Here is a 12,370-nt window from a genome sequence, read left to right as displayed (position 1 = left end):
GTTCCTCTTTCTCCCCATCCTCGCCAGCATGTCATTTCCCAACTTGTTAATTTTAGCCATTCTGACTGGTGTGAGGGGTATCTCACTGTGGTTTTGATTTGTATGTCCCTGTGGCATCTGAATTTTTAAGCTGACTTTCCTGTGTAGCCCGGGTTGAGAACCACTGTTTCTAGTAGCCTCCCTGGGAAATACGGCACTCAGGACCAGAGCCCAGGAAGACCTGCCTTGTTCTGAGATGCGTAAGTTCAATGAAGTAACAAGTTCCAGATTCACTTTTGATTCCGCTGACTTGAGGAATTATTCCTTCTCTAACCTCACAGTTCATGACCTTTTTCCTAATTACACTGAGAAAATATAAGCAAATAGGAAAAAAAATTTTTTCTAAAAGCTCGCACCCCTTCATCAATCCACCCATGGTTTCCACAGCTTTCATCCTCACTCACCTCTTCTGAAGAACTTTCCTGGGCTCTAATCCAAGGCCATTCTCTCCACTTGATTCCGTTCTCTCTCACCAGCCCCAAAACATTTCTTAATGCTCCAGCAATTCTCCCATCCCTCATTGTTACTTCTCCCTCTCTGATTCATTAGCATAAAAACGTGATGCAAATGTACCCGACTGAAACAGTAGCCACAATGGCAAAATCTCTCTTGACCTTCAACCTGTGTCTAGCTACTGCCCTGTATCTCCGCTAACCTCTACAGCAAAACTCCAAGCACTCACAGCCTAGACTCTCCTCCTCCCACTGTCTCTTGCAATCCCTTTAATCAGGCATTTCATCCCATCTCTCTCCACTGAAACTGTTCATGCCAGGACTGCCGATGACCCACATTCTGTAAGCCTGTGGCCAACTCTCACTTGTCATCTTACAGGACTTAGCAGCGGCACTGTCCCAGCTGACCATGCTCTTCTCCTCGAAACACTTCCTGTGCTTGGTGCCTGCCTCCCTCCCTGGCTACTTCTCAGTCTCTCTAGCTAGTTTTTCCTCAGCTCTCTGACATTTAAACAGAGTGCCCAGGGTTCCTATTTTGGACCTCTCTGCTTGTCTAGCTACCCCTGCTGCTCTCAAGCACTCCCCTGGCTTTATATACTACCTATTAATTCCCAAATTTACATCTCCTAGACCTCTGTTCTGAATTCCAGACGGGCATATCTCACCACTGACTTAAGAACCCTGTTTCGATGACTACAGACATTTTGAAAGTAACACCCCTAAAATTTCACTCTTCATATTGTCTCCCAAATCTGCTCATTGTGTATCCTTCCCTGTCTTAGTAGATGGCAATTCCATCTGACAGGGGCCCAAGACAAACACCTCAGGGCCACCCTCCACTTCTCACCACGTAGCCAATGTCATTGTCTTTATCATCAAAACAAAACCAGAATCTGGTCACCTCTCATCATCTCTACTCCTACTATCCTGGTCCCATACCACCATCAACGTCCACCTAAATCAATGCAGCAGCCTCCTAAAAGGTTTACCTCCTTTTGCCTTTGCCCCCCAAGGTCAATCCTAAACACAGAAGCTAGAATAGTCATGTTAAAATCAAGAGTCAGATCATGTCATGTTTCTCCTCCAAACTGTTCGATAGCGTTCCACTCACAATAAAGCCAAAATCCTTTCACTGGCTGTTAAAGCCCCACACAGTCAGGACCCCATGTCAACTTCGGATTCATCTCCTACTGTTCTTCTTAGTCCGATCCAGCCAGCCTGGCGTCCTCTCCACACTCCAAATACAGCAGACTTATTTCTGCCCCCACAGCCTTTGCACTCGCCCCTTTTTCTACCCAGAATCTTCTTTCCCTAAAACCTCTTACCTTGTTCCCTCATTAAAATTGCTACTATGACAAATTGCTAATTCTCCAAGACATTGCCCTGGGCTGGCCTATTTAAAACTGAACACACATTTTCATCAATTCCTATTCTTACTTCTTGGGTAGCTTTTCTACAGTATTGGTAACAATTCTCTGGAGCCGGTCCTTCTTGGATTTAAATCTGACTCTACCCCTTCCTGACTATATGATCCTGGGCAAATTACCTAACTTCTCCCTGTCTCAGTTTCCTCATCAGTAAAATGGGGAGAGTAACATTACCAATCTCATAGGACTGTTAAGAACTTTAAATTAAGTAAATAGGCTTAAAAGTGCTGGTCCTATTAGGAAACACTCTCTGTGTTTTGTTCTTTGGGTTTTTTGTGAAGTTTTTTTGTTTTTGTTTTTGTTGTTTGTTGTTTTTGATAAGTATTAGCTTTTGTTTCATTTCATCATCATTATTATCTGGAACCCTGTATGTTTTCTCAAGTTATTTATCAGCTGTCTCCCCTCATTAGAGAGTAAGTTCCCTGGGGCATCTCAAATTCAATTCAGCACCCTTATGTTGGGTTTGAATTCTAATACTGACCCTCACTACCTATGCATTTACTTTCCACTTCTGCTTGGACCCACCTTCAGCATCCCTATCCATAGATACCAAATCCTATTTTTATATTTGAATTAGGTTTTTCCAATTCTTACCCCTGGCTCCCCTTATCTAACTTGGACCCTGTCAGTTCACCCTTGATACTCCAGGCTCCAACTTTGACTTGTTGTTTGAGTTAATACAACCCACACATTAAGCTGTCTTCGGTCCCCATTATGATGGGGATCACCTGTATCAAAGACACCTAGAGGAATCTGCCCTTTGAAGAAGAATCCTCCAGGTGCTTCTTATAAAGATTAAGAACCAGTAGGTCCAGGGGCACCTGGATGGCTCAGTCAGTTAAGTGTCTGCCTTCAGCTTAGGTCATAACCTTGGGGTCATGGGACTGAGCCCCGAGTCAGGCGCCCTGCCCACAGCAAGGAGTCTGCTTCTCCCCCTCCCTCTGCCCACCCTCTCTGCTTGTGCACTTGAGCTCTCTCTCTTAAATAAATAAAATTGTTAAAAATATAAAAAAAAAGAACCACTAAGTCTGACAGACAGTAATTACAGCTTCTCACCTTTTTACCATATAACTCTTTGAGAGAACAACTGACCCGTGTGAGAGTCTATTCAATCCTAATTTTCTAAAGTTGTTCCAGTATTGCCTACAACCAGCAGCTTACTCGGTCTTTAATGGTCACAAACATTTACCCAATAATCTAAACAAGTTTATGACTGAAGGAGGAAAACATCTTCCCTCTAAATAAACCACAAAATATAAATGCTAATTAAAATACACAGGCACTGAGGTAAGTCTTGAGCATTAAAATGATCCAGACCCTTCCTTTTTTAGTAGAATCACATTAAATCCTGATATTTACTTCAAATAGAAACAATACTGAGAAACCAAAGAGGACAAGATCTGATTTTGACAAATTTGGATTTTTAAAGACTCAGAACACAAACATACCTGGTAATTCATGATGGCACGTAAACACATGATACAGACATGTACGTCATCTTTCTTACTCACTAATCTTGAATTTTTCAGGGTTCTTCTGCTTGGCAAAGTATTATATCTACAAAGAAAAAAGGAAACTTCTATAAAACTATAGCTTACCTTCTCAGCATAGGCACAAGCACTTAAAAAATGGAAACTGTTCTCTATCTTTACCTGCACCCACATGAGGACTACAGGTGGAAATCACCACCATCCAACCCCCAAGAAGCTATTTCTGTAGACTGCAAGACCTACACAATTCTGTGTACTGGTCATCATCTCATCAAGCCAGATACTACGGACAATGGCACTCAATTTCATTCACAACATATAAGATATCATCTGTACCTGAGATTCATCAACCCCCTAGGCTCCTAATCAGGAAGCCAAGCTAGATCTGCTGAGGTGATTGGAAACAACAGGCTTGCAGACTGCATTTGCAAACAAGTGAAAAGGTGAAGCTTCGTTTATTTGTAGACCTTGAATCATCTGACCCCAGTCTAACCGCACCTTCCCATTACTGCTCTCAGGAGTCCCCGTTAGGAGTTGAAGCCTTGGCAAGTTCATACAGGAGCAAATTCGATATGAGCCTGTGATATTAGACCTTAACCGTGAGCAAATGCCTCCTCAGCCTGACCCCTCACCGAAAGCCTGGTGTGGAAATAGGTTGGTATTTCACAGGGTGAGGAGGTTTCGATGTTAAGCCTCATTCCAGAGATCCCGCATGGCTAAGCCTTAGTTCTCCCTTCTGGAGATTTCTCAGAGCCTGCACATAGTAAGGGAGTGGCAAGGTCAACATGGTGCTAGGAGACAAGCTAACACCACCAAGAGCTTCCAAGTGAGCTCGAGGCAGGTGCCTCCAAGTACAGTTTTCTCTGCAACTCCAAACCTGAAGTAAATCCCATTTGAAAAATTGTCAACTACTCTCTGATAGCGTCAAGGACAGAAATTATCTACAAAGTAAGTCAAAGGCCTTCCTTCTTCTTGAACTAATTAAAGAATTTAAAGGAAGTTCCAATTAATGTTAACCACTTTCAAAAGCCCCACAAGTGCAGGCAAAGAGTCGAAAACTGAATTGAGAGATTTATCTGAAATTGTTCTGCTGAGCAGGCTTTTCGTTCATTTTCTATTCAAAAAATTTCAAACAGAAGATGATTTTTTCACATAAGCCTATGAATGAGCCAAATCCTTTTGTGAAAACTACTTCAATGTGTCACTTGCTTCCATATACCTGAATCTGTAAAACTCAGTTTGCTTATGCTATTCTCAAGGAGAATGCTTTTTCTACCAAATGAAGTGCATCATGATGTCCATTTTACATAATATGCAGAGACACAAGTATTAAGGGAAAAAAGCTATAAGAAAATAGGATAGAAATTCAATAAATTAAACAGTAATCTCAGGTGATGTGATCGTAGTTTTTTCTTTTTGTTCACATGTAATTTCTAATTTTTCTAAAATAACAAAACCTTACTTCTATAATAAAAATCGTTTATTAAAACAAAAAAAAAAGAGGAGAAGAAAGAAGAAGAAAAAGGATGCTTTATTAAAGGACTTCCTGCTTTATTCACACTTGCAAATAAAACTGCAGCAATGGAAGCTGGCCTAATTCAGCTCTGAATGCAAAGACAAAGTTAAGGAAATGAATTCAGAATTTCAGTGGTAGTAAGCAGAATTTCAACATCTAAAATACAACTCTTGGGACGCCTGGGTGGCTTAGTTGGACAACTGCCTTCGGCTCAGGTCATGATCCCGGAGTTCCGGGATCGAGTTCCACATCGGGCTCCCAGCTCCACAGGGAGTCTGCTTCTCCCTCTGACCTTCTCCTCGCTCATGCTCTCTCTCACTGTCTCTCTCTCAAATAAATAAATAAATAAAATCTTTAAAATACAACTCTGGAACAAGTCACTTCTCCACAGCCCTAGCCTGAGCACATCCGCTAACACACCTCATGGAGGTCTCTTAGAGGTTGGTGCCTCTTCAAACCATAATCACACAGCCAGCCTGACCCAAATGTTTGTGGTCTTCTCAGCCTATATCAGAAATTCTTTCCCGCCTCTTTCTTAATTTATTCTAACCTGTTTCGCATTTCTTTAATGCCATCACTTGTTAAGTATGTCAAAGCTGATGGGGGTAGAGAGGGAGAGGGCATTTTTATCTTGAAAGCAGTGGCTACCAGACCAAAAGTGGTCTATGGTTAAGTTCAAAAAAGAAAAAAGGTGATTTTCCAAGGACTCAACTGTCCTCATTGCTAAGTTTCCGTGCAGCAATGACTGCAGAAGATTTGACCAAAGCAAGGGATTCTGGAAGGAAGAGGGATAGGTCAGTTCTACACAGTCGCAGGTTTCTGCATCACTTCCACATACATTTGAATGATTCTGCCAAACAGACCAAACATACACATTAATGGTGTTTCCCAAGAAATGTAAAGTAACATAGCAGGTTCCTTCCTTTCACGTATGAATCCTGTACTTCTGCTTCAGCATTATAAGACTCTAAAAAGCAGAAATATTTCTGTCCTTGCTTGCATTATTTGTAGAAACTAGCAAAAATGGACTAATTGTAACATTCTAATAACTTAGTAACACAGAAGGTTTCTACTTACTGTAGCAGGTAGGTAATCTCAAATACACATTTTGGATCAACATTTAAAATGTATATAATATAAAACAGCACATGAATACTTATCAGTATTTAAGCAACTTAAAATATATGTCTAAAACAATATATATTTTATTTATTGATCTTCTATGCTTATAAAATGGAGATAAGCTTTTTTCCTAAGTGTATGGCATTTAATCTAAATTTTGTTTTTCCTCCCATTTTCCGTTTATATAAAAATGGATAATTAAAGGCAGCATCTGAACTTGTTGTATTTAAAATCATAGCATTAAGATATATTTCAAAAAACACGACTACAACCAGTAACAAAAAATGAGCATTGAAAGCCAGAGGAGATGCGTGGTATCATTTACACCCATCTTTCCCGACATGGACAACAAATGGACGCCCAAAGCAATTACAGCCACATAGCAGGTAAAAAGTAAGAGACAAGATCCAAGTGTCCTCACTAGGATTTGGGGCAGTCTCTTGTTCAAGTTGTGACTCATGGACAATCTGTCAGGTTATCAAGTGAGAAAGCTACTGCCTAGAGCCATCTGTGCCGGCAAGTTCTTTGTCAAATATTCATATCCGTCATTCTGACAGCAGCACTGGGTCCACACAGGTGTCATTTCCCCACTCCCAGCCATTATGGCACCAGGCGGGGTTAAGACTCAGTGTGCTAAGAACAGCAGCATCTGGGCATCTTTTTCAGAACACAGTGGTCAATGCACTTACTTGATAAGCAGTTTGGTGGTTTTCTGTTTTTTGTGGTTTTTTTTTTAACAGATATTATTCATTTTGAGTGAGTGAGAGGTGGTGGGGAGGGGGCAGAGACAGAGGGAGTGGGACAAGCAGACTCCCCACTGAGTGCAGAACCCCACTCAGGACTCGATCTCACCACCTTAAGATCATGACCTGATCTGAAAACGAGAGTCAGACGCTTAACCGATTAACCGACTAAGCCACCCAGGTAAGCAGTATTCTTTTTATATCTTCATCCTGTGTCACTTATCAGAAAAGTGTTTTTTTGGTTTTTTTTTTTTTTACTTTAATGGGAAATTTTGTTCCATATTTTGGAATTCTTATTCTAAAAGAATTTTCTCTCATTAAGTAAATATACCCCGATAGAGGTCACAACTCTTTACCTCGGCAAATACAAGTATTTGCTAATAACTTAATTTAGGATCACATTAAATCTCTTCGGCTTGATTTTAGGGACTGTGCATGGGTTAGTATGTACTTTCATCTACTCTTCAACAAGCACATATTGTGGAATTTGACAATCTGTTTAATTAGATATTTGGTTTATTTGCTTTAATTATCAACTGAGTAATTTATCACCTTTTTTTTTCTTTCTCGATAGTTTTAAATTCAGCTCTCGTGTATTGGAGTACCTAAAATACGTGTCTGTGTGTAGCTGGTTTGAATAGATCCCCTTAAATTGACCCTAAAATACCAACAGAGTTAAGACTAACAATTTCCTGGATGCACTGTAACCCCAACAAGGACATCTGGACAAGGTGAGCAATCTAAGAGTGCTGGCCTCGATTAAGGGGGCCACTTGTGTTGTGATGAGCCCTGGGTGATGTATGGAAGGGTTGAATCACTATATCATGCACCTGAAATTAATACTACATGGTGTTGGGGCGCCTGGGTGGCTCAGTGGGTTAAAGCCTCTGCCTTCAGCTCAGGTCATGATCTCAGGGTCTTGGGATGGAGCCCCGCATCGGGCTCTCTGCTTAGCGGAGAGCCTGCTTCCTCCTCTCTCTCTCTCTGCCTGCCTCTCTGCCTGCTTATGATCTCTGTCTGCCAAATAAATAAAAAATAAATAAAATATTTTAAAAAAATACTACATGGTGTTAACTGGAATTTAAATAAAAACTTAAAAATAAAAGTACTTGCCTCTGATGTTCTCCACCAGCCCTAGGAGATCAAACTAAAACTCGTGTGTAAGCTCCAAAGTTGGCTTTATTAAGCATCTCCTGTTTATGCTAAACCCTACTAAGTGTTAAGGAAAAACAAAAGACAATGAAAGACATTGCTTCTGCCTTTGAGGGCTCAGCACTTAGTTTAAGAAGCAAAAGATAAATATATCAATAGCCCCTGTATGAAATGTGCCCTGCCCACACTCAAGCCCAGCCCCGTCTTCTGCTTCACGCACATGATCACGTACAAAATAAACTCAGCAGGACACACACCTGCGCAGCATGACATGGTAGTGATGACAGTTACATCTTAAAGGAGGACTTTTTTTCCTGCAAATTATCGAACTTAAAATCCCCGTAGAGTGAACATTTCCTCAACCAAGCCAGATTTGACTTAGTTAATACAGACCTATTCCTGGAAATGGTCTTTAGGCATAAAAAGGTCATTTTTAAATAGGGCTCTGATTCAAGATGTCAAACTAAAAGGGATGGACAAATTGTGGGGTGAGTCTCATAAAGGCAACATAACACTGAAGATAATTGAACATGAACTATTACCAGTGCAGAGTCAAAATATACCCATCTCCTGTGATTCCTGGATTCATCATTTTTTCTGTATTTTTAGTCTTCTAAAATAAATGTTGTGGGGGTATCTGGGTGGCTCAGAGGGTTAAGCCTCTGCCTTTGGCTTAGGTCATGATCTCAGAGTCCTGGGATCGAGCCCCGCATCGGGCTCTCTGCTTAGTAGGGAGCCTGCTTCCCCCCCTCTCTCTCTGCCTGCCTCTCTGCCTACTTGTGATCTCTCTCTCTCTGTCAAATAAACAAAATCTTTAAATAAATAAATGAATGAATGAATGAATGCTTGTGGACGATCTAGGTTTAGATTCCCCTAAAGATGGAGGGCTAACTAAGGGTGTGATCATAATGCCTTTTCCACTTCACTCATCCTGTACAATGTTTCCCAAAAGGCCTCTTAGGTGGAAAGCTGGCCCTGCTCTTCCCTCATAAAGCAACGTGTAGCATTTCTGCAATAAGGCGAAATTCTGCAACACATGGAACAAAACAATCAAGTGTTATCAGAAAAACTGGACTTTGGGGGGAAAAAAAAAACAGCTTTAGTCCCTGGTGCTGCAAATGTCCACCTGGACCTCAAGAAGGAGGCTGAATAGTGACTGACAGGTTCCATGGACAAAGTATGAAGGTAAGTGATCAGTGCCACAAAACTCCACCAAATGTATAAGTTACACGGATTCCCTTAAGGTGCTGGAAAATCACAGCAATAATTAGTGACCAATTAAAAACTCAAACAGCTCAAAGCCAGTCATCGCAACTCAGTGCACAGGTGCTGTTGCACAATCACGTTGACACACGTGAAATAAGGTTCAATATACTGTAGCTGAAAGAAAGGGTGTAGAAAGCAGCCTGCATCCAGTTCCATGCCATAGCCTTCAGGCTACACCGTGTCCGCCTTTCACAAGCACTGATCATCCCAGTTTAGCTGTTTGAAAAGACCTTCCACAAAGACCTGAGCTTTACAAGGGATTAAGTGGGTGACTCAGCAGGAGGTATGGGTGCTTCCCTGGTAATCTAATAAACTTGGCACCTGTACCATGACACAATCAGACACTGTGAAACCCATTGCTACAATATTTCCTTCCTGAAGTTATTACGAAACTTCACATAAAACAGACTATGTAAGTAGAGCCAGATTGAAGGCTATCACGCTGGCTCACTGTGGTCTATTTAAGAGGCCCCGGAGAGAGGCAGCTCTCGTTTCTCCTGGTCTCCTACGGATGACCGAGGTAGAGGAGCCACACTCCTGTCCCATCTAATGGGTTTTGAGCGATCGCAGATTCTGTCAACAGCTAATGGTGTATGTGCACTTAACAGAGGCTTCAAACTGGCTTCTTCACTTGCTCTCAGCCCTCACAGTACCTCTTAGCTTATAGGAGGAGGAGGAAAAGAGACTTGGAAAGAACTTCATTTCCATTCTGCCCCTCTGCTGGCTGCCAGGCTGATGGCTTTCACAGTGATTACAGAGCTCCTGGTTTTCAAGGCTACTGCGGAACTAGAGAGGGAGGAGGGAGGAGAACAGGGCAAGTGACATGCCACAAAGCCAGCTGTTCTTACCAAGATTCACTCTTTTTTCCTAAATAAATGCTCCCCAGATTGCTGCAAGGCTAGCTAATTTCTCGAATTCTGAAAAAGTTGATTCTGGCATATTCTGCCTGTTTCCACATTGTTTTTATGGATGACAGCATTCAAAGAGTCCTTACTCCCTCATTTTCACTGACCTCCCTCTATCAGGCACTTAGAGATCATTTTCTGCTCAATGAAGTCATGCTATGTGTCACTGTTCCTTTAAGTTAATGGGAGCAGGTCTTATGAGGTCCCCAAACAATCAGGTCTCTCTGGTGACTCGGGGCAGCTTCCTGGAGATACGGGGTTTGGAAAGAATTCCCTCAGATTCCAGAGAGAAAAACCAAGGAAATAAACTATTCAGTGGAGGGACTGTGAACTAATGCTGGGACCACTGGAGAAAAGACCTAAATGCTGGCTATCCTGAAAGCTTTTCCTCTCCCCTCGGGGAAGCAAAGCTTTGGGGCTCTGCATGTCTGGAAACGAAACATGGTTTCCCAGAGTCAGATAACAGCCCTGAGTCCAATTTTTGGAAAAACTGACATCTGGGGCGGGGAATGGGAGATGCATATTTAGGAACTTTTTGGAGGTCTCAAGAATTTTAAGGATATCCCGTCTTTTGAGAGGTCATTTTGACCTAAACCTTGTAGGGAAATGAACACCACCAAATTTCCCAGACCCTCTTCATCAACTTGGAGAACTGTCTGCTCTCCTGTCAAGCAGTGAATTAAAACTAAAATGTTACTCTAGCATTCGAAGATGAGACACTCTCTTGGAGGAGCTGCCAGTCAGAATTCACAAAATTCTGTGAACATGGAAAAAGATTATAAAACTGACTTGAGATCAAAACCAAATAGAAATGATTCTAAGACTGAGTGTACAAGTAGCTACATGCACATGAAGTAATAAGTGAAAGCTAGTGTAATAGGCAGACAAAACTAAGCAATTTCTACAGATATCTTTCAAGAAACCTATACAAACATGTCCTGTTTATTACCACAGTGACACCTGCCATCCGAGCCACCTGCTTCATGCACAGCAATGAATTTGCCGAGAAGCAGGTGGTGAGAGGCTCAACCCACACAGCAGTGGCAGCAGGTGCCACAGGGAAAGAAGGTGTGTGCCTTGTTTTGTTAAGATTTTATTTATTTGAGAGAGAGAGATAGTAAGAGAGAGCAAGAACAGGGAAGAAAAGGAGAAGCAAGCTCCTGGCTGAACAGGGAGCCAGATGTATAACTCGATCCCAGGACCCTGGGATCAGGATCTGAGCTGAAGGCAGTGGCTTAACTGACTGAGCCACCTAGTTGCCCAAGAAGGTGTGTGTTTTAAAAGCCCTTTGGAATGACTGATGAGTGAGCTCCAACCCATCGACTTATTTTACTAAGAAATGACAAGGCAAGTCAAACCTGAATCTTTGCCTCCAGAAAAAAAGGAATGGCAAGGTCAGAAAAGAAAAAAAGAAAAAAGAAAAAAAAAAAACAAAAACAAAAAACCAGGGAAGCAGCTGTCTTGGAATCTTCCTAATTACAGATTAGATGCACAGGAATTTTTCTTGCCAGGCACATGTTGGTAGCCTGAAGTACATGTAATGCTTGTTAGGGTTCTGGCTAGAGTCATGTTGTGCTGTCCTTTAACCACTACTCATTTTAAGAGGGTTTAAAAAGGAAGCTACAGTAATTTTGAACTAGTTCCTCATGGTTAGGAATATAACAGACAAGGTAGATTACATCAAACTAAAAAGCTTCTGCACAGACATGAAACAGAGTAAAAAGGTAACCTATAAAATAGGAGAAAATATTTGCCAACCATTATTACCCAAAACACATAAGGAACTCCACTATAAAGGGTTGATATCCAAGATCTATAAAGAACTTCTAATCTCAACACCCAAAAACAGATAATCAAGTCAAAAAATGGGCAGAAGACATGAACAGACACTTCTCCAATGAAGACATACAAATGGCTAACAGACACATGAAAAAATGTTCATCACCATTAGCCATCAGGGAAATTCAAATCAAAACCACATTGAGATACCACCTTACACCAGTTAGAATGGCAAAAATTAACAAGGCAAGAAACGACAAATGTTGGAGAGGATGTGGAGAAAGGGAAACCCTCTTATATCATTGGTGGGAATGCCAGTTGGTCCAGCCACTTTGGAAAACAGTGCGGAGGTTCCTCAAAAAATTAAAAATAGAGCTACCCTATGACCAGGCAATTGCATTACTGGGTATTTACCCCAAAGATAGAGATGTAGTGAAAAGAAGGGCTATATGCATCCCAGTGTTCATAGCAGCAATGTC

General features: G+C 41.5%; 1 protein-coding gene across 9 annotated transcripts in view; it reads right to left on the bottom strand.

The window, feature by feature from the left end:
- FMNL2 (formin like 2) overlaps positions 1 to 12,370 on the bottom strand; it is a 320,685-nt gene that overhangs the window by 65,073 nt on the left and 243,242 nt on the right. For all 9 annotated transcript variants that reach the window (XM_047721719.1, XM_047721722.1, XM_047721718.1 and 6 more), the window contains exon 7: positions 3,367 to 3,475. In XM_047721719.1, the coding sequence (XP_047577675.1) occupies positions 3,367 to 3,475 (109 nt within the window). The remainder of the gene's footprint in view (positions 1 to 3,366; positions 3,476 to 12,370) is intronic.

Source organism: Lutra lutra, chromosome 3 (genome assembly GCF_902655055.1).
Source record: "Lutra lutra chromosome 3, mLutLut1.2, whole genome shotgun sequence".
NCBI classification, from domain to species: Eukaryota; Metazoa; Chordata; class Mammalia; order Carnivora; family Mustelidae; genus Lutra; species Lutra lutra.
The sequence above is the reverse complement of the archived record's forward strand: the minus strand, read 5'-3'. Positions and strand labels throughout refer to the sequence as shown.